We start from the raw sequence: 22,249 nt of genomic DNA, 5'->3' as shown, positions 1-22,249 counted from the left end.
AGCATTATTGACAAAGGCTTCTTTCTTCTTCCTTTCCCCCGCTCCTTTTCTTATTTTTTTTCTTTTTTCTTTCTTTTTTTTTTTTTTTTGGCTAATTTCATGATTTCAGAAGGTTTGAGGAGATTTATGGGTTTCTGAGAGTTGGCAATGGTGCAGCAGCCAGCTCATCTCAGCAGAGGGAAACGTGCAAAGCAGTGGTGTCAGAAACAGCCCTCCGGTTTTGGGCAGAGAAGCAAAGGGGGAAGAGGCACTGCCTCGTGTCCGGGATGGTGCAGAGCAGGGGAAGCCATGGGGAGGAAGCTACCTCCGCCCCCAGCTCCATGCAGGGGCACGGCACCAAGACATCTCACAGAAGCCCAGTTTTCTTACCAAGCCATTCATATTAAATATTTAATGACAAAATCATTATCTTACTTGGTGATTGCCCTTCTGGCTGAGCTCTCTCCAGGCTGGCTTGGGCTCACTCCTGAATCCTGGGCAGCTCCCAGCCCAGCACAACAAACCGCCTGCAAAGTGCCTCGGCCTGAGTACTGATGGGAGTCTTGGAAAATATTAAGATCTAATGAAGATTTTGGAAGCATCCCAAAGGAGTTGATGCTCTCTGCGCACAGAGATCATGCCAGAGGTACCAAGATGGGACCAAGTCTGCATGTGTCACTTAGAAATGGCCTTTGCCTTTGAACTGGCCCTAAATACAGAAGAAAGAAAAAGAAAAGCATATTTCAGAAAGTCCAGAGTGAACTCAAACCAATACAAAGCATTTTCATTTTGGGCTCAAGAAAACTTCGGTTCCAAAGCAACGCTTTTGGGGTTGGTTTGTTTAGTCCATAGGAGGATAAAGTGCATTCCTTTTCCAGTCAGCCCAGCACCGCATGGGAGCTGCTGTTACCAGCCCCATGGGACAGAACTGCTCACAGCACACCTTGCCCTCAGCCCTCCCCATGGCTGCAATGCTCCCGGGGACACGTGGCACTGTCACTGCACCTCGAGGCCCCACCAGCATCGCACTGCTCCCCGATGGCTACTGCTACCACAGGGAGGAAGCGGGGCGGATATCCGCCACAGCAGCTGTGCTTGATGTAATGGGCAGAGTAAAGTCACGGTCCCCACGGCACGCAGCTGCGGAAGAAAGTAGGAATTTTGGGAGCCACACCTCCATCCCATCCCCATCCTGTCAGGTCTCCCCATGGAAGGAGCATCTGTCTTCAATATTCTGTACCTTGGAAGAGGCTCAGATGCACAGACAGCAAGGAGCACATGTGCCAGGTCAGGGTCTTGCTGCAGGGAGACGCTGGACCTGCCAGGACTGCTGTGCTGACAAACACCTCAGGGGCACTGCCATCCCCTGGCAACGAGCTGGGATGGGGCGGCAGAGGCTGCCATGGACAGGGCAGAGCTGGTCCTTCACCACCAAGCAGGCTGCACTGTGACTATGGGCTCAGTTGGGGGAGGGGGAAAGGGAGCACTGAGCATAGGTGGGTTGCTGCTGCTAACGTAGGAGGCAGAGAGGTGATTTGGGGCAGGAGAGAGCACCTTGTGATGAGAGACCAGAGAGGTGGACAAGAGGCACTGGGTGCTAAGTCACAGGGCTGAGAAGCTCCAGGCACCGAGCACAGCTGAGAGTAAACGCAGGGGCAGCTGCACACCCTGCCTGGCCCCACTCCCCATTTTGCAAGGAACCGACTGTCCCAGGACAGTGCCTTCTCCAGGTCCTTAGTTCACATCCCAGTGGTCTGCAAGGGAAAGGGCAGGACAGAGAGATCAAGTTGTGGGCAGTCTGACTGCAAACTAGGTACCGGAGCTGTTACAAACTACTGAGGGCAGCAGGCAGAGAGCACCTTCCATATGGCAGGGGAGAACAGCAAAGGCACAAAACATATGGGCTGAGGTCCCAAGATGCAGCTGTTCCTGCTGGCATTGCTCAGCTGAGAGAGCAGCCCTTCTCTAAGGGGGTTGCTGGGCACACAGGCGTGAGAAGGGCATGGAACTGGGCAGAAGACAAAAACCTCAAACAGACCTGGGTGACTGGACTCCTCACAGACAGCATCGCTGGGGACACAGAGGATGAGATCTTGCATCCCATGGGACAGGCTGGGGGGCCAGATGCAACTCCTGGTTGAGCCCAGGCCCCTCACCCATTGACAGCCCCCCCAGCATCAGGCTCCGGCCCCAGGATCCTCTGTGCTATCTCACCCTGGAGCCACCAGTTCTGGGACCTGTGAGTGCTGACTAGGCAGTGCTGCACCTTTTTGACCATTTCAGGTGTCAGGGCTGAGTGCAGCTAGTTGGGCTGGGCATAGTCAAGACCTGCTGTGCTGCAGCTGTGCACAGCAGGCTCCAGCTGTGAGCAGCACCCTTGGCCTTGCTTTCACAGATCTGTGCAATCTCAGTGAGACCAGAGCCCAAAGAGAAGGGAAGATGCACCCAGCACTGCTCACAAACCCAGCTCTTGTGGCACCAGACCGCCATGCTCACGGTAAAAGGAGGGCCAGGCATACAGACGAGAGTCAGGCACATGCCAGCCCCACCAAGGAGCCTGCAGCAGCATGGCCAGCCCAGGGCTGGTGGCTCCCAGCCCCAGGGAGGCCTCGTTCCCAACAGGGATTTCCTACTTCCCAGGGCTTCCCTGCAATGAGTGGGCTCAGGGCCAGTGCTGTCTGGACAGGGGACAGGACGTTCCCCTGCAGCCAGGCAGGCTCCGGCACCAGGGCAGGGGCAGAGCTGCCCTGGCTCTGCATACAGAAGGGCATTGAGCAGGGACAATGATCCTCTCTTTGCTTTGAAAGACCTTTCGGACTTCACATCTTAGCGAAAACTGGGGCATTTATGGCAATTATCACTCCCTCCTTGCCCTGTCTGGGACTTGTGGCTGCCTCTCTCATCACTTGAAAGAAGCCGCTGCAAAGATCCCTCTCCCAAGCACAGGAGGGCTTGGCTCCGATCCTCCTGCACAGCTCTGCTCCCATAGCAGAGGTGGAGGCATGGGCAGCCCAGCTACAGAGCACAGAAGTGCAGGTTGGCCCATGCAGGGTGCAGTGGGGCCCTAGCTGTATTGCAGAAGGGCACTGCTCAAAAAGAAATAGCAGCATTAAAGTTTGTGAACTACACCAGCACCACCTGAGTAGGAGCCCTACAGTGCAGTTCCTGGAGGAGCAGCCACAAGCTGGAAGGGCTGGGAGGTATGGGTGTTTCAGAATCCCATTGCACAGCAGTGAGGAAAGGCCGGGAGTGTCCCCAGCCCAACAGCACCGGAGTTCCCAGAAGGGAAGGGAAAGGGCATGGGAACATGACCTGGAGCAGAGACCCACCAGGCTCCTCATGGCCATGCAACCTTGGCTCACCTGCAATCCCTCAGGACAGGACAGTCAGGAACTGCAAGGCTTGCAGCAATAGATGGACTGATTCAGTCAGAGATAGAAGGATAAGTTAAATAGTTCACTCCACTTTATTATCCCTAAAGACATGTTATGAGGAGAGTCACTTTTCATTAAACCTCAGGTAAAACAGGCACCAGACAACAGAGGTGGCATCATGAAAGGGATGGCAGGCGCTGGTGCTCAGGGGATAACTAACACCCTACTCCTGCAGATAGGGGACGTGACTCACCCTGGTCTTGCTCTTCCTTCCTCTCAGCACTTTGCTGATCCCCACTCTGGCAGCAGGTGCAAGGGAAGAGCAGGAACTGAATGCTGTGCAGTGAGCTTCAGGTCAAGGTCAGCCTCAGAGAGTTGGGTGGAACAAACCGCACTCAATGAGAAAAAGGATCTTGTCAGGAGTGGGAGAGGAGTTGGTCTGCATGGTTCCCAGCCTAACAGAGCTGAAGCTGGCACAGCAGGACAGGCCCAGCACATTTTGCACAGCTTGGTGCATTGCGCCATGGCACTGCACCAGGAGTGTCCGAGCACAAAACAATGCTGAAGAGAAAGGTCGGAGCTGCGCTATGTGGAGTTTCACACCGATCACCTACAGAAGTACCATCAAAACCAAGTACCAAGCCACACTGGAAAATATTGCTCTGGTCAAGCCCCATCGCTGAGCTGCACGGAAAGGAGGAGTTATCCCAAGACACATCAGTCTAACATGACCCATGCTTACACCACCACTCCAGAGAAGCTGGATAAGGGTGCAGCTCACACCCAGGACGCCACTCTGGGTGGTCTGCACATACCACCAGGTCAAGCAGAGCTGCGATTTCTCCACTTGGAGATGTGCAAAAGAAAGAGACCATCAGCCTCCTCTCCCCCACCCACATTCAGTTAAATAAGAAACAGAGTTCTAAAGCTTCACTGTGAAATCAGGCTCATGCTGCAAGATGTAACTTCTCCTTTTAAAGTCATCATGAAAAAAATGTAAGTCTGGCTGTCATTAGGAAATGTTTGCCAGGTCAGGAAAATAAAGAGAGGTAGAGGTATCTGCCTCAATCTGCAAACAGCCCGAAAGAGCAGCTCAGAGGTACAGGTTACCTGATCCAGGTCTATAGCTCATCAACTACAGGAGCCTGCAGATGCGTAAACAGCGACTATGGCATCACTACGGCAAACTGGAAAGGATTATCCCAGGAGGAGCACCAGCTCAGGCACTGCTCTAGCCCAGTCTGGTTCCACCGGCAGGCAGAACACAGGCAGCAAGGAGGAACTAGGCACGCCCCATTACAGATTTTCAATCCTGTTCTCTGACAGAGGGACAAGCAGACAGGATGCACTCCAGTGGCCAGGCTTGCCTGGGAATGCCAGATGGAATGTTAAAGATACATTATCTTTTTCTAAGAGCAGCCAGAATTCAGCCTAGGTCAGGCCTAGGGTACAGCAGCTCTCCCCCACCTCTGCCCATTCAGACAGTAAGGGCAGCAGCTGTTTCCACCTGACACACTGGGGATCAGGAGGTGGAGGAGCAGTCAACTGCAGTCAGTTTAGAACAGGAGCAGCTTGTGAGCAGTGCTGCTGGCCACGTGCAGCAGCACAGCAGGGAGGGGACTCCCAAGGCCTGCCCAAGCAGGGTCAGGGAAGCACTGTCCCCAGCTTCTTCCCACAGAGACACCATGGGCAGTTCCAGGCCTCCATGGGCCTTGAGATGAACACTGGGAGCAATGGACAGAATGGTTTTAGGGCAAGAGCCTCAGCCCCACCAACCCCCTGGAGAAGCTCAATATGGGGTCAGGAGTGCTGGGAGACATGCTAGATGAAGGTGGAGTCCAGCTGGCTCATTTCGTGGTTGCTGTGGGCACGTGCCTCAAAGAGCTGTTTGATCAAAGCAGATTTCTCCTGTTCCAGCTGGGTGATGCGTTCACTCTTGTCAGTCACCTCCTGCATTGGAAAGAGGAGACAAACGCTGCTCAGAGCTCTGCTGCGCCTGAGGGCCCAGCTGCTCCATGCCCCCTGCAGCCTGAAAGCATCATCTGCGGGTGCCAGGACATAAACCCCTGCAGCAAGCCTACCCGGGCAGGGGCATCCTTAGCGTCTGCACCCTCTAGTGGTCTTCATTTGTCACAGTCTTTCCCCCACAGCAGGGCCAAGGAGGTCCACATCCATGGTCCCATTCCCAGCAAACAGCCCGTTACTTGAGGGGCATTCAGTTGCAAAAGGGAAGGGCTCCAAGTGCAGTCTGTGGCCCGTCTGCAGGATGACCAAGGCCAGCCAGGCTGAAGGATCACTTTTCATGGCCACATATTCTTTCCCCAATGGTTCCCTCCCAGCGCTCTCCTCCCCACCATCCCTGCTTACCTTGGTGAGAAGCCTGTTTTGCTCCTTCAGCATGTTGATGGCTTGCTGGGAGCCTGCTGAGGCTGGGGATGCCGCAGAGGCAGTAGGGGCCAGCCTGTTCAGAGCTAAGGAGGGGTTCCCTGGCTGTGGAGAGGATGAGGGGAAAGGATGAGACAACGACCTTCTGGTGGCCCTCCTCAACCTGCCTCTGAAGCCAGAAACTGTTTCTGTGGCACATGGGGAACTAATGGGTTTGGAGCTGAGAGAAATCTAGCATAGGATGAAGATCTACCAGTACAGTCAGCACAGCCCATTGCAGGGTCTCAAAAGCAAGGCTATTACAGACAGAAGCGGAAGCATTCCTTGCAGCGTGTCCTGCTCCTGCAAGGAGCCCATGCAGCAGCTGGCATCTGGACAGTCTGCTCTGAGAGGACTGACTCAGCACCTCAGCAAAATGCTTTCCTTGTTCGCATGAAAAGATCTACACCTTCAGGGGGATCTCCTTTAGGTCTCCAAATGCCTTGAGCATTCTCCAGCCCAGATGAGCTGCACTTCCCTCTTGACCCATCCTGGCAACAGAGCCAAGTCACCTCTCCAGAGCTCAGGGAAGCTCTGGCAGCCCATATGGCAGCTCAGCCACCAGCACAAGGGAAGGCCCCTGGCTCACACAAGTGACCGCAAGCTGCTAACATGCTGCTCTCACCTTGCCCACAGCTGACAGGAGGTCACCCAGGCAGCGGTTCACCTCCTGCAGCTTGGGGATCAGGCGTCCCAGGTGGCTCTGGCTGCCATCAGGGAAGAAGTCCTGGAAGATGGGATGAAAGAGTCCAGGTGTTACTTTGGTGTCAGCTTCCAGGGAACCACGTTGCCCAGTGGGGAGGCTTGGTGGCTGGCCAGCCTCCAGCTCTCTCCACATCTCCCAGCGCTGGCACCCCCCCCCCATTCCCACACCCCAGCCCCACAGTCTCACCAGCACAAAGCCCACACAAGCCGTGAAATGCACACGCATTTAGACGCCATGGGATGCATACTGCCTCACAGCACAGCCAGTACAAGGGCCAAGGCTGTGGCTGCTCTGTCAGGCTGGGATCCTGATCCTGTGTGCAGCCTGGCAGGAGGTGAATGGGGCTGGGCAGCTGTGCTGAGGGCACGTGCTGCCCCGGATCCCTCTGAGCAGGCCCAAGGGAGTGCCCTGTGGCTAGCACATAGGCAGCAGAATGTCCCAGACAGCAGGGAAGGGTCAGATTTTCTGCATGGGTCAGTTTTGCCTGGGAAAGCCACTGCCATGAGGCCATACTTGATCCCATCCTTGCAGCGATCCCCCAGTTCTGCACCAGGTGTGTGGAGGGCCTCTCCCATCCTCCCCCACAGAACAGAGGGACCCGCTTGCTGCCTTTCCCCCTCTGCCAGGGAAGGGCTGCTCCAGTTCCCCCCAACCCCCTGGGATCTCCAGGCAAACAGTACAGGCACACACAAACAGCATAGCCAGGCCGACATCAGGTGCAACAAGATGTCCCAGCCCAGTTCCTCTAGCCCACAGATTCTCCCATGCTGACGGGCATCCCCAGAACAAGCCCTGGACTCACAGTGCTGGTTTTGTTTTTCCCCAAGAGCCTCTGGCGTTCTTGCATGAAGTAGATGTGCTGGTGGTACCACTCACGGGCACGCTCAACCATCTCCAGACCCTGAAGCAGGAAATCTTTCTCCTGTTCCAGCTCCTTCATATGCTTCAGCTGCAGGAGAGAGCGCAGTCACGTTACCTCCTCCTCATCCAGGTCCAAGCTGAATGCTCAGAGAAGCACTGCCTGGTCAGCTCCCACCTGAAGGCCTCTAGGAGCGATGTAACCCAGGCTCCTTCCTGCAGCCCAGCCCAAGGAGCTGGCTTCTTCATGAGGCACAGAGGAATTTGGTTACTGGCAGCTGTGGCAGCCCCTCTTGCCACAACAAGCTGCAGAGGAGTTGGAGGATGGCCATTGGCTGATCCTGGTTTGGGTTAGGTTCTCCAGTTTGGGAGAACAACAGCAGCAAAGGGCCATCAGGTCATCTCTGTCCTCCTGACCAGGGAAGCAGGCCTGCTCCCCACCAGCTCTCACTACAGAAGCAGGTTTCTCTGCTTTGTCATTTATCTGAGCACGTGCTAAGAACAGGGCCTGCAGCCACTCTTGAGGCTGCGAGCTCCTATAAGCAGCAGCAACTCGCACTGCTTTCCGGAAGCAGCCAAGCCACCTGCACAGACCAGAAGCCTGGGCAAAACCTATGGCCTGCTTACCCAGCACTCTGCTTTCCCCTTTGCATCACTGCCTGAGGCTGAGCAAAGCATGCCCTTCTGCTGACTGGTTCTGCTTAGCCTTCAGGTTTGAGCTCCAGAGCCATCTGTAGAGGGACTAGGTATGTTTAGGTGTCCAAGGGGACGCTACAAAAGCACCTGAAGCTCTTGCCCTCAGGCCCAGCTCAGGCCTGCACCAGCAGCCACTCTCTGGAGGCCCCTTGGCACTGCACGTCCACCAAGAAGTCACAGAGCTGGCAAGAGGAGAGTCTGCTCCCTGTGGAACAGAGCATCCTCAGCACAGCAAGCCACCAGCCCTTGCCCAGCAAGCCTGAGGCCCCCCACCTGCTCCTCCTAAGCTGTGCCCCCAGCTCACATCCTTGCAGCTGCTCTGAGGCAGAGAGGCCTTTCTGCGTGCCAGGAGCAGCTCCAGCACTCCCCACAGCAAAAAGCCATCTGCCCTCTCAGCCACGATGCCACCTGAGTTCCACCGCCTGTGGCACAGACCAAGGCACAAGAAGCTGCCCGCATGGAGGGCAGGCAGGTCTCCCCATGCCCAAAGGGAGAGCCAAGCAGTGAGCCTGGAACCTCTCCTGCTGTCTGGAGAGTATCTGGAGGGAGACTCAGCTCAGAAGTGACCCAAGGCAGACCCTCCTCCAGCAGACAGACGAGGATGTACCAAACGCTCCTTGAGGCTGCCAGCACTTCCCTGTCCCCATCTCTGCACCAGGAGCCCCGCAGCTGTCACACACCAACCAGGGCTGTTCTTGCTCCCTTTGCTCCTGGAAATGCTGTTTACAATACAGCAGCAACACACATACAGGCTCAGACAGACAGAGGGGAACATACCCACAGGAAGAACTGCAGAGCCTTGGTACTGCACAGGCTGTTGTTGAGGGGCATGAAGAAGGTGCTGTATGCAGCAAGGACCCCCATCCATCTCTGGCTGCAGCCTGCGACTGCCTGTGCCACCCTGATCCCACCAGGCTTGCTGGTCAGCATGGAGATGGGAGAAAGGGGCAGCAACCCACTGAGCGGGGGGACATCAGCAGTTCTGCCAGCTGCAGGGACAGACGGCATCTCCCTAGGGACAGAGCAGCTTCTTGGGCAGGGCTAGGACAGGGAGGTGGAGCGGGCACAGCAAGTCTTGGTTGGTGCTGCCTGTGGTGGAAGGGGAGGGGAGAGTGCCATGCCCTGGGCTGCCCACAAGTTAAAGCGCTCAGCCTCTCACAGGCCCCATCCCAGCTACCCTAAGGCCACGGGGAAATGGGGCCAATCAATGCACTCATTGAAAAACAAAACAAAACAAAAAAAAAACAAAAACAAAAACAACATCTGAGCAGATACCAGCTGTGCATCCCTGGCTGCAGCATAGCCCCCAAACCTCTGCCTTGCTGATCAAGATTAACAGGTCCTAGTGTACTCATGGGCTGCCAAATGGACATCAGTCCCTTCCACCCCTACCCCTCTGGAATTTGAGCAAATTAGCCTAATTGCAGCTGTGTGCCCTGCCTCTGCAGGGCCCAGCATCTTCCCAGCACCAGAGAAGACGGAAGCGTAGCCAGGCAAGAGCACTGTCCTGCACACAGTTTCAGCCCTTGCTGGATTCAATCCTGCTCCAACCGTCTCTGCATACTCAAATGTGGAACTGGCACACAAATGTCTGTGCCCTGTTGCTGAGGAAGACTTCTCACCACCACGGGATAGTGCCAGACATCTCATCTCTGGGAGGAAGAACACAAATGCAGTGCAGCACTTGGATATAATGGGGATGGAGGGAAGCAATGTGGGACACCTGCCTCCCACATCCTCCATGACAACTAAGCAGCGTGGTGAAACAAAGGTAAGAGCAACACTAGCCCAAAGCAACAGCACGTGTGGCAGTCTCAGGAACAAACACCAGCTTCCAGTAAGATGCCGTGGCTGCCAAAGCCCTTCCTCACTAGCACCAGGAAAGATGTGGAGCTGATGGAGTGATGCCACCTCTGCTAACTCCGGGTTGGAGCTGCATGCACACACAAAAGCCCTGCCAGAAGAGAGGGGCATCCCCTCCCCAAGCAGCCACCAAAACCTGAGGAGCAGAGGAGCCCAACCCCAGGCAGACACATCCACAGTTATTGCGTCTTGTCAGCACCTCTCAGTTGAAACCCTCTCAGTCTGAGAGGGAAAGAGAACTGCTGGCTCGCAGTGCTGCAAGCCGAGCAGACCTCTTCTGACATGTACATAAACCAACCCTTCCCAGGCAGGTCAGGCCAGGCCAGGAAACAGCATGTTATGTTTCCCAAAGCAATTGTGATGCTGCAATCGATGCTGCACAAGGACAGCCCACGCAGCCTGCTGGCTGGCCCACACCAGGCAGTGAGTGACACCAGGGTGCAAAAAGGGGAAGTGCAGACGTGAGAGTTGCAGCTTTGCCAGCAGCTCCCACGCCATGAGACAAAGCAAGGAAGGTTGGACAATCACTCATTCTACAGACAAGGTCCTGGCTCTCTTCCCAGTCAAATTTTGATTGAGCTTGTGGGCAATATGCTCACTCAGCTTCTGCATTCCACTTGAGAGCAGCACAGATTCCTTGGTCTGGGCAACGTGATCTAAGCCTCTCCACTTAGTGACAGAGAGAGGAGCAGATCTCTTTGTTCCAGGCTTCCCAGCCAAATTCAGTTCAGATTTCTCTGCATTACTGGCAAAAAATCTCCCAGGAGCCACAAGGATCAGCACACTAAAGCCCTGACCTACATCATCTAGAAAGGTCGCAGCACAAGGTCCCTTCCCCATGTTCTGTCCACATTCTGGTGGAAGGGAAGCCTGCAGGGCTGGGTCTGGCTGCTCAGGGTCCTCAGGCTGCAGCGCAGCATGCCTCAGCACCACCAGTCAACAGCACAGCACATACGTGACTTCTGCTGGAGTGCTTGAAAGGCCCAGAGACCAACCTAGAGATCATTGCAGCACTGGGCCCCTCTCCTAACACTGTAAGGTAAACTTTTGTCTTTCCTGGCCCAACCTTTTGCCCATGGAGAAGGTATTTGATTGCACATGTGCCAACTCCAGAGACAAACCTGGCTCTTGGGAATACGTACCTCCTCCTTCTCCAGCGTATTTCAAGAAACAAAATACCTTGGAAATAACTGCAAGGCCAACATGTACATTAACAAAGCTTTGTAACAGAAAGAAACACCAGGATCTTCCTGACAGCCAAAGACCCCACAGCTCCCACGTGCAAGGTGGGCAGGAGAGAGCAATAGCCCACAGTGCTCGTGGCAGCAGTGAGGGACCTCTGCAATACCTTCACTAGGCACAGGAGCCCATGACAGGGCTGTTCTCTTACCATGCCAAAGTCCACACTGTTGGCAATAGTGTGTCTCCGGTGTTCCGCACGTCCCCTCTGATGTCTCCGAATATCCCCAGTACCTGCATGTCCACCATCTCCCTGCGACTGCCCAGCAGACTTAACATCAATACCTGTAACAGAGGAAAGCATGAGGGCACCAGCTGCTTGCAACAGAAACCTCTCCACTGCCCCTCCAAGGGGCTATCTGCAAGGCACTCCTGCAAGTCAGCCAGGCAGGGAGCAGCTGAGCAAGCAATGGCCCTGGCATCTGCTAAAAATCTTTGTACAGGCAAGACAGACTTCAGTTACTTGGTTATGCCAGGCATACAAGTGCCCTCTATGGTCATCTTCTGACTAAAGCAGGCAGCCTCCAGGTAGTGCTGCTTCACATTCTGCACAGCCAGACCACTAGCGACATCACCGGCCCTTGCTCTGTCCTCTCAAGACCCCTGGCTCCCACTCAGGCAGCACAGGCTCTTCCAGGCACTCACCTCCTCCTAAAGGCAGTTTGTCTGGTGATGTGCTCAGCCACACAGGTGCTCCCATGACCCTTTTGCACCAGCAGTGGCAGCAACAACAGAGAGCGTCAGGAGTTGGCTTCATCTCCATACGCTTGGCAGCTCTCATGAGGAGCTTGCTCTGGAGGTGGCCATGAAGATCACACCAGCTCATTTCAGAGCAAAGACTCCTTCTCCACCCAGATATGTGCTTGTTGTCAAAGGAGGTGATGCACACCAGAAGCCCCATGCCTATGCTGTTAACACATAGAAAATCTGGCTGTGGGGTTTCCAAAATTTTATTAAAATCCCAACATCCTATTTATCAAAAGGCTGATCTACTACAAACACATGACGCTGGTCCAAATCCACACGCAACCTACTTTTGCAGATTAAGTTCAGGCTGGCAGGTTTCGAGCCGGATCAGATGCCTCCTGCCAGTTCTGGATGACGGTATGCTGAAGCAGGTATGGGCTGAGCACCTGCAGCTGCCAAAGTCAGCACATCCCCTGTGCTGCACGCCCTGCCAGAAAGGCAGCCCTGCAGCCACATCCAAGCCAGCTCAGCCCTGTGCTTCTAGACATGCTGTCAGAGCACCGCCCGGCTGCTGAGCACCACAGTGCCAAGGCACCCAGGGGTGCAGCCAGCACCCTCTGCTAACATGCCCGGGCAGCAGGCGTGCTGCACTCCCTTCTCACTCCAGTCCCCTGCTGAGTCTCCAGCACAGCTTGCCTTGTGCTTACCCCCTCACTCCTGCTGCTCCCTCTGCTCTCTGGTTGTAGCTTTTTGCTTTCCCAAAGAGTTTCTTTCTTAACCTGAATTCCAAACAAGAACCAGAAAACACAGAGGTAGGCAAGGGAGAGCAGGCAGCAAGGCAGCCGCAGGACACATCTCGGGACTGCTGCCCACATACCTCCCAGGCACCCACCAACCTCTCCTCAGACCAGCCAGGTACACGCAGCATGCTCTCTAATGTGGGCAGGCAGGAGAGATAGAAGCGCTGAGCAGGGTGTGTGATCTGCCAAGCCTGGCACACCGTCCCGTGCTGCCACACAGCTCTCAGCAGGGCACACAGACGGGAGGGGGGCAGGATACGTGGCAGGAGAAGGGAGCTGAGGTCACAGGAGTCACCTTTCGTCTGGAAGGTGATCCCAGCTCACAAGAAGGAGCTGAGGGGTAGTGAGATGGGGGAAATGCATCACTGCGAGGGTGTCCGTGCAGCCAGCATCTATCAGTTCAGCAAGAGGAGTGGAAGTGGGCTCACAGTGACAGCCAGCAACACCTCAGCAGCAGTGCAGCTGCACACTCACCTCACTTAGGCTGTTACTGTGCCCCTTAAGAAAGGTACCAGGGTGGCACACAAGAAGTCCTGCTGCTGGTTCATCACAGCATCCCACTTCTCTTGCCAGCAAGGGCTCCAGCACAGACAGGTCTCCGGCATCTCACTTAACACAAAGTCTGATATCACTCACTTATCTGTTTTGCCAGATGTCTTTGGTTTCAGACACCCATATCTACCCGGGAGGAACAGCTAAGCCGGCAGGACCAGCACAACTGAGCACATGTTCTCCTGAACCTGCAGCACATCCTGAATGGGAAGTGGAAGGATAGTCTCAAAACCAAGTAACTTCAATAAGCAGAATGCCAAAACAAAGGCAGGGAGAAACCTGTGGGAAGACCTGCAGGATGGAAAAAACATGTTAAAATGCTTTTTGCTGAAGTACCACTATTGAGTTTTTGTGTCAGGATAAAAGAACAGAGCCCAGAGGCTGATCTGGGGTGAACCTCTGATAAGAAGGAGCTCCCTGGTCAAAGTGCAGAGCTCCGTGCACCTGAGTTATCAGTGTAGTGGCTTAAACTGAACCCTTGCTAACAAGCTGGGATTGGCTCTTCTTGGGAGCAGAAGGGGTCCTGCCATGAGACAGGGCCACCTCCCAGTGGGGACCCTCTGCTCAGCAGGAGCCCAGCCCTCAGCAGACAGTGACTTCCCAGACAACTGGCAGCTATACTACACATTTGGCAGCGGCCTGGGCAACAACAGCTGCCTAGAAAACCATTCCCCTCCTTCCTGCTGATGCCAGGCAGCTGTGAGAGCCAGGCTACACTGGCTGTACTGGGAGGAGGCAGTGCCCAGGGGCACATCCTTGGGCAAGGCAGTGACCACCCAGTGCCTTGATTTGTCCCTTCTGGGAGCAGGAGAAAAGCTTTCCCATTGGGAATCATGGGGGTAAAGACCCTGAATGCCAAGACACTTGGACACTGCTGTGAGAGGCAAGCTAAGAACCAGCAGTGGGAAGCTGTCACAGTGACTCCTCCGCTTTCAGCCTCACTGTCCCTCCTTGTCCCGGCAGATGCTGGGGGCTCCTGGATGCTGCAGCTGCACCTAGGCTATGGCTGCTACCTGGGCCAGGAAGCAGAGGTGGGCAGCAACCTGCAAGCAGCCCCCTCCCCCAGAAGCACAGACAGGGAGAGCTCCCTCAAAGCCTTTGATGACTACAAGTACTGATATACCACCTCCCTGCTCTTGGCCACAATTCTCCCAAGAGCCGTACCATGCAGACAAAGCCTTGGAACAGCCTTGAGTTCCAGCGCTGCAATCTAACTGAGCCAAGGCTTACTGGACCCCTCAGCAGCTCCCAGCCAACAGCACCAGGCACGTCTCTCCTCACTCAGAGGAGAGCTGGGTCTTGCCATGCTGACACCCAACTCCTTCCCAGCAGCATCCACCAGCTCCACCTCACACTAGGAAAGCCCTCTGCGGTGGAAAGCATCACTGAGCAGGCATGTGGGATCAGGAGCTAAAAGAGAGAAGGTATCTCTGAGTCACAACTGTCACTAAGCTGCTGAATCAACCTGGAATTTGGACCTGGTGCCAGAATGTGGCCCTGCTTTTTGGGAAGCTGGCAGCAAGGGCTGAGGCGTTAAACTCACCTGCAGCCTGAGGAGATCAGCACACCACCAACCTGGTTGCAAAGATTCTCAGCAACCAGAAAGTTATGCTTTGCAGTACTCATCTGCTTGGTCTCAGCTAGTGGAGAGCTTTCAATATGATGATTATTTATCAAGGAAGATTTTTCTTTTCCCCCCAGGATTTTCCGGATTTAGATTCTTGATGCTAAAAAAAAAACAGCCTGCTTAATAATGTTCCCCTGGGAGAAGCTCCTGTGATTAACCTGGAGGCAAAATGGAAAGCAGGGAATCTCTGCGACGTTTAACATTTCTTCTCCACCCTACAAAAGGGACTGGGAAGGAAAGGGTGGGGAAGGGAAGGCAAACCAGCTCAGGCACCTTTCCGGTGGTAAAGGAGGTCACTGTGCTCAAGTGTTGCAACAGCAAACACCAAGTTCTCAGACAGAGCTCTGTGTCAGGAGATCTCAAAGCGCTGCACAGGAGCAGCTAGGAGGTCCTGTATTCCTTATAGTGTTTCCTTCATACTAGCAGCAAGTCAGGACATCAGTGAAGGAGTCTCCACAGCAAGACATCCACACAAGGGCGGGGGTTGCTGGTAGCAGTGCTCTCCCTCACCTGCCTTTGTGAGCTCTAAATTCCCACTGGTCTGTCAAACTGAACCATCATCGAGCTATCAAGGAACACATACTATCCTTATACGCTTCTACTCTCCACTGGTTCAGCTGGCTGAATCACCCACTCCACAAGCCTCCCAGTCACTGCACTAAGACAAGGAAGGGGGTGGACGCCCCAGAGTGAGTTCCACGCCAGCCTGCAGCCAGGCAGGATGGACAACATGACCTGCTGACAGCTCACTGACCCAGAGCGGGAGCAGATCAGTGCGGGGGTCCCGGATTGTGGGGAAGGGCCCAGGGGCAGTGCCGAATGCTGCTGGGCTCTGCCACTGACCGCGGCATCAGGCCAGCAGGAGCTTGCTTCTCCATCACAGTGCCCAGCGACTCCCAGAGAGGATCGGATCCACCCCATGGGGAAGTCACCTACAGACTCAGTGCCAAAGGACAACTACGGACATGTTACTGCAAAGCCCTTAATTCTTCTTGTCACCACTATAAACAGACAAGCACCCACACGAGGAGAAGAGTAAAGGGAAGAACGAGCCTGGGAAAAGACCAGGATTTGCAAACAGCACGCTCTCCATTCCGGTTTATCTAGAGCTTGAAACAAAGCCCACGGAAGCCAAAATAAAAAGCAGAGGTGACTCCTCAGAGTTCTGCACAAGGCCCGGGGGAAGAATTTACCGTTGTTTTAAATGCCAAAGGAAGAACAAGTCGGTGCCGCCTGGGAACCGGCCCAGCCGCGGCGCGTCCCGCCCGCCCTGCCCAATCCGCCGCTCCCGGAGCCCGACCCGACCCGACCGGGGGCCCACCTCATCCCGTCCCGCACCGCCCCCGCTCACCTCGGCCGCGGGGCTGCCCCGGACCCGACTCCGGCTCGCGGTGTCCGGCGCTCTGCCCGCGCCGCTCCTCGTTGGCTTGCGGGCTCGGCAGCTTCTCCAGGCTCCGCGAGGCGCTGACGGCGGGGCCGCGACCCCGCTCCTTGTCCCGCGGCTCCCCGCGCCCGCGCCCCGGGGCTCTGCCCTTGCCCGGGACTCCGCCGTCGGCGCCGGGCAGCGCGGCGCGCAGCCCCAGGACGAAGCGCTCGAAGGTGAGGTACCCGCTGGGCGGCGCCGCCCGCCGCAGCCCCTCCAACACGCCAGCGGGCAGCTCGCGAGCCTCCGCGCCCTGCCAGCGGGACTCGATCTCCCGAAGGTGCACGTACCCCCGCCGCCGGTCGTCCAGGATGTCGAAGAGGGTGCGCAGGCTCTGCAGGAAGGCCCTGGGCAGCCCCTCGGTGCCGGCGGGAAGCAGCCCGGGGGAGGACACGCGGGAGCCGCGCTCCGGGGCCATCGCAGCCGCCTCCGCGGCACCGGGAGTTACCGCCGCCCTGCCGCGCCGCGCCGCGCCGCCCCGCTCCGGCGACGCGCTCCCATTGGCGGGCGGCGGGCAGCGCCGCGGGCCCATTGGCTGCGGAGGCGGCCGCCGGTTTGAGTTTCTGCGCGGCACAAGGCGGCCCCGTGCAGGGCCCTCCTCTCCCAGCGCTCCCGGTGCCCGCGGGGTCGCAGCGCTATAGGCAGTCCCGAACTGGGAGGGATCACCGAGCCCAACCCGGCCGCACGCAGCACCGCCCAAACCCCAACCCTATGGCTGAGAGCCGTGTCCCAGCGCTCCCTGAGCTCCGGCAGCCCGGGGCCGGGCCTGCTGCCCTGGGAGCCGTGCCGTGCCTACCGCCTCTGGGGCACAGCCGTTCCCCAGCCCTCACCTGACCCTCCCCTGACAGCTCCGTGCCGTTCCTTCGGGACCTGTCGCTGTCATCAGAGAGCAGAAATTGGTGCTGCCCCTCCCCTCCCTGTGAGGAGCTGCAGGCCGCCACGAGGCCTCCCCTCAGCCTCCTCTGGTATGGACAAACCAAGGGACCTCAGCCATTCCTCACACACCTTGCCCTCAGACCCTTCCCCATCTTCGCAGTCCTCTTTTAGGTATTCTGGAAGTCCCTCCCTGCTTTTCCATGCCCTGGGGGCCATTGCAGATTGCGGAGCAGCTCTGGGGGCAGCCTCCCCCTGTTAGGCAGCACAGGAGAGCACACTGGGCCTGTAGCGCTCACCCTGCCTGCTCTGATCCCTCTGGCTTTGGCCCAGGGCTGGTGGGATGGCAAGGTACCTGCCAGCTCTGTGCCACGCGGTGTAAGGGCGCTAAGGTGGTGAATGGAGTGAAATCCAACTGGCGACCGGTCACGAGTGGTGTTCCCCAGGGGTCGGTGCTGGGGCCTGTCCTCCTCAATATCTTTATTGATGACCTGGATGAGGGCATTGAGAGCACCCTCAGTAAGTTTGCAGATGACACCAAGTTGGCAGGAAGTGTCGATCTGCCTGGGGGTAGAGAGGCCCTACAGAGAGATCTGGACAGGCTGGATCTCTGGGCTGAAGCCAACGGGATGAGGTTCAACAAGACCAAGTGCCAGGTCCTGCACTTTGGCCGCAACAACCCCAGGCAACGCTACAGGCTTGGGGCAGAGTGGCTGGATGGTTGTGTGGAGGAAACGGACTTGGGGGTATTGGTCGATGCTCGGCTGAGCATGAGCCAGCAGTGTGCCCAGGTGGCCAAGTGGGCCAATGGCATCCTGGCTTGTATCAGAAATAGTGTTGCCAGTAGGAGTAGGGAAGTCATTGTCCCTCTGTACTCAGCACTGGTGAGGCTGCACCTCGAGTACTGTGTCCAGTGTTGGGCCCCTCACTGCAAGAAAGACACTGAGGCCCTGGAGCGTGTTCAGAGGAGGGCGACGAAGCTGGTGAGGGGTCTGGAGCACAGGGCTGATGAGGAGCAGCTGAGGGAGCTGGGATTGTTCAGTCTGGAGAAGAGGAGGCTCAGGGGAGACCTCATCGCTCTCTATAACTGCCTGAAGGGAGGTTGTAGTGAGCTGGGGGTCGGCCTCTTCTCTCTTGTAACTAGTGACAGGACGAGGGGGAATGGCTTCAAGTTGTGCCAGGGGAGATTTAGGCTGGATGTTAGGAAATTCTACTTTTCTGAAAGAGTGGTCAGGCGCTGGAATGGGCTGCCCAGGGAGGTGGTAGAGTCACCGTCCCTGGAGGTGTTCAAGAAACGTTTAGATATAGCATTGAGATACATGGTTTAGTGGGGTTATTGGTGATAGGTGGATGGTTGGACTAGATGATCTTGTAGGTCTTTTCCAACCTAGCTAATTCTATGATTCTATGATTCTAAGGAATGGTTTGGTGACCTCTGCCTGTAGCCATTCCCAACAGGAGGGAGGCCCATAAAAAGCAATACTGGCTTGAGCAGTGCTATTATTTTAACAAACACAAATCCTCTTTTCTCACAGCATGGGCCTTCACCTGTTGCTTCTGTTGCTGTAAATCTGCTTATTGCCCAGCAGAGCTAGGACTCTGCTACCTGTGCTCAAACTCGATTTTTTTTTCTTGCTTCTTACAGTGACAGTAAGGTTCAGACAGGGGACACAGCTGTGTGCTCATGCGCTTTGCGCGTTTCTGAAGTCGAGCTGCTCACCCATCTGAACAGGCACAGGGATGCACAGCCTTAGCGAGGTTGGTGAGTGCACATTCTTTTTCTGGGAGGATTTTTCACCTCCCTCCCTGGAAAGTCTGCCTCTTCCTCATCAGAGACCTTGTGGAAAGTGAAATGTGTCTCTCTAGAAGCAGGGAGACCTGAAGACCTTGCACTTCTAGCAACTCCAGAGCAAATTAGGTTAGTGAACAGGAACAAAACATCTAAAATATGAAACGACTCTCACTATCAGATTTGCAAAAGCAGGTAAGAAGTCATGTTGCAGCCCAGCTTACTCAGTGTTGCAGCATTCCCACAGGGGTGAGAAGTACTGCTTTTTGCAGAAGGCACAGAGAAGTGGCATGTGCTTTACTTGCCCCATACCACCGAGGACACAGTGCTTGCAGCAGGAACTGAGTCCGTGTGCCCCAAGGGCTGTGGTCAGTGCATCAGCGCTGACCACCAGCCAGCAGAACCTTGCTGAGAGGCGAGGAGCCCAAAGCTACCACAGCTGAGGAGAAAGGTGCTGCTGTTGATAAATGTGGGAGAAACAGGATCTGGGTCGTCTCTTTTTGTGAACTTAGTATGCTTAGAATCAGCAATGTTAAGAGAAGGAGTTTATCTAATTTAGCCTGAAACTTGCTATGTCACTAAGATCTGTGTGTTAGCCCTAATTAAACACGCTGCCCTTCTCTGCAAGCTCCCTCCGTCAGACAATGCATTGCAAAAAAGCACCGGTGGAGCACCACTGTCCCTATTCCCACTCCATAGGCACAGTGACCGGCTGGGGCACCCTGGCAGCCTCAGGGGGGCACCTGCAGGGATCCCATCCTCATCCAATGTACGTGCTGCTGAGAGTCACAGAGCGAGCGTCCTGGAGCAGAGGGATGGCTTGTGCAGGCACAGGAGCATGTCTGGGTGCTGTTTTGTTGGCAGCACAGACAGCAGAGCACTGGACTGTCAGGAGTGAGTGGGACACCAGTACCTGGGAGAATCCAGAGAGCACCTGTTCACCCTGCAGCCAGAAAAGGCGATGAGTGACTGTGCAGGTGCTCAGGTTGTGAGGCTGCCTGCGTCACAGTCACCACCCGTGCCATCTGTCGGGGTGACTTCCCCTAGCTCTGAGTTTGTTTGAAAGGGAGAAGAGGGTGGAGACTTGGCCCCTGTGCTTTCCTGTCAAGTTGGCCCTTGCTGTTCTCCCATCACTGCCAGCTTCCCTGCTGAGGTGAAGCACATCTGGTGCCTTCAGCAGCTGTGTCCTGCTCCTGGCTTCATGGCCCATTCTTGCCACTCTTCCAAATGGAGTTTCTCAGCCCTGTGACGCTGCCAGGTGAACCACCGCAGCCTCTGGAGACCATTGCTAGTCCTTTCTCTACCAGGAGCCTGCTGGGACAGCTCTCCATGCCATAACCAGGCTGTTCACAGCCAGCTCTTCTTTAAACCATTTCTTTTCATCAATTTTTTGGACCTGCTTACTTGTTTTGCGATCTCTGCCTGGGTTGGCCATGTTGGACAGAACCCATTCACTCCTGTGGAAAATAAAGGAAGAAGTCACTAGTGCATCATTGAATGTCACACTGCTCAACTGTGGTAACAGCAGGAGGTGATGCTGTGTGCCAGCACAGGGCTTTAAGTCTCACACTCTGTAGCAAAGTCAAAGTGTTTCAAACTGATCCAAACTGTGGCATTAAAAATTTTGAATGATCTTTATGTCTCTTGTCCAATTTCCTTGCCTGGCAAGTCTTACTAGTAAAATACCAGAAACTATTCTTGGCATTGACTGTATATTGGGGTATAGGTGAAATTCTCTCTCTCCTCCATGTGGAAATTTCTACTCTGGCAACAAGAAGCTGGGACCTGACTGCCTGCTGCACTCCCAGTCTTGCTGTTTTCTAGATCAAAGTGACCTCAGGGGGTTCTCACAGAATGCTCATGCTTTCCTCCTCAAAGAGGTATGGTGAACAAGGGGAAGCAGTTTTTGAAAATTCTTGAAAAGGGCTTAATATGTTCTATGTCTGTTTGGTTGGCTTGGTGTTTTTTTTTTTCCCCCTTCTCTCAGAGAATAATTTATTTTAGGGCCAGCTAAGTTTCTTTTCAGTGATAGAGCCATCTTTCTTTTATTTTTTATTTTTATTATTTTAGTATAAACAACTTAGTTCTCCTTCCTTCAAGGTACTGGAAAGCACCAGATGCCACTTACCCACTCCCAACACCGTGGTTTCTCTCTGGGAAGGGCACGGGTGTCTGGCGTCCCCAGAAGGCTGGTGGCAGACCGCACATCCTGCCCTGGAGCAGAGGTCACAGCACCTCATCAGCTGTGTTAACAGTGTGGTCATGGTGAGGACTGGGGCACGTTCTTGCATGACACTGACAGTGTGTGGGGACAATGCTGCATGACTTGCGGCAGCAGATGGCGCCCCGTGCAGATTTCAGCATGATGTATACGTTCCCGTATGTGTGTGAATCCTTACTCTGCTGAGGAGATACGGTGCTGACAGCAGGCTCCAGCGCATGCAGTGAGCCCTGCTGCTGCCTTCTTATACGGGGAGCTGTCAGCCCCAACGCTGCCGCATCCAGAGCACATTTCCAAAAAATGCCCTGGAATTGCTGGTTGGTTAAAACCACAGCAGGAACTGTGCCAACAGCAGTCTAGACATCAAGCTCTGGGTCTCTCTGTTGCTAATGTATTGAGCGCGGTTTGTGTTAACACCTTCCCCCAGCCCTGAAGCAGAGGGGCCGCAGAGGATCACTCCCAGCAGGTCCGACGCTGTCAGCCCAGCACCCCAGGGACTCAGAACAGCTGGAGCTGTGTGGGCTGGGGGAAGAAGCAGACCTTTTCTTGTGGGAAGGCTGCCTTGTTTGTTCTCTCCAGCCATCAGATGCCATCTTGCTTCCACCTTGCTGCTGCATGCTGGGCCTCTTGAGGACGTGCTCTGTTTGCTTCAGAGGGTGGCAGGCACTTCCCATACAGTTTTTTTTTTCCATCAGGCTGTTTTTCCCTCTGAGCAGGAAGTCTGGTGGCAGGCTGGCGTCTACCAGCTGTCACAAGGGCTGAGAGGAGTGGTGGGGTGGGGATTGGAGTGGGTGGCTGTGGGGCAGAGGGATCTGCCTCCTCATCTGCAACAGAGCAGGCACTTGTAGTGGGCTGGGAATTGGGGCATGAGCCAGGAGCCTAACATGTTCCCAAGTGGCGTGTCATGTTTGAGTGTGGACATCAAGAAAGGTACCAGGCTAACCAGGCTCTGTTACCCGGTGCTGCTACACTTCAGCAAATGACAGTCATTCCATTTAGCAGACACAGAAGCAGCTAAGGGTGTTGTGTAGCAAAAGTCATGCCACGACATAAGCTACCTTCCCTCTTGTTTTGCTCAGGGGACAACTGTAAAATTGCTTTTCTCCACAGCACACCTCAGTGGATTCCTTCCTACTGA

General features: G+C 55.2%; 1 protein-coding gene across 1 annotated transcript; it reads right to left on the bottom strand.

Moving 5' to 3' along the window:
• On the bottom strand, window positions 3,423-20,325 carry SAPCD2 (suppressor APC domain containing 2). Its single transcript, XM_021414140.1, is given in 8 exon segments — window positions 3,423-5,303; window positions 5,721-5,843; window positions 6,403-6,504; window positions 7,286-7,432; window positions 11,291-11,424; window positions 16,157-16,843; window positions 16,846-16,863; window positions 20,295-20,325. Coding segments are annotated over 8 exon segments (1,371 nt in total). The 3' UTR covers window positions 3,423-5,174.

The sequence above is a fragment of the Numida meleagris genome, chromosome 16 (assembly GCF_002078875.1).
Source record: "Numida meleagris isolate 19003 breed g44 Domestic line chromosome 16, NumMel1.0, whole genome shotgun sequence".
In the NCBI taxonomy this organism is placed as follows: domain Eukaryota; kingdom Metazoa; phylum Chordata; class Aves; order Galliformes; family Numididae; genus Numida; species Numida meleagris.
This window is presented reverse-complemented; position numbering and strand designations above follow the sequence as displayed.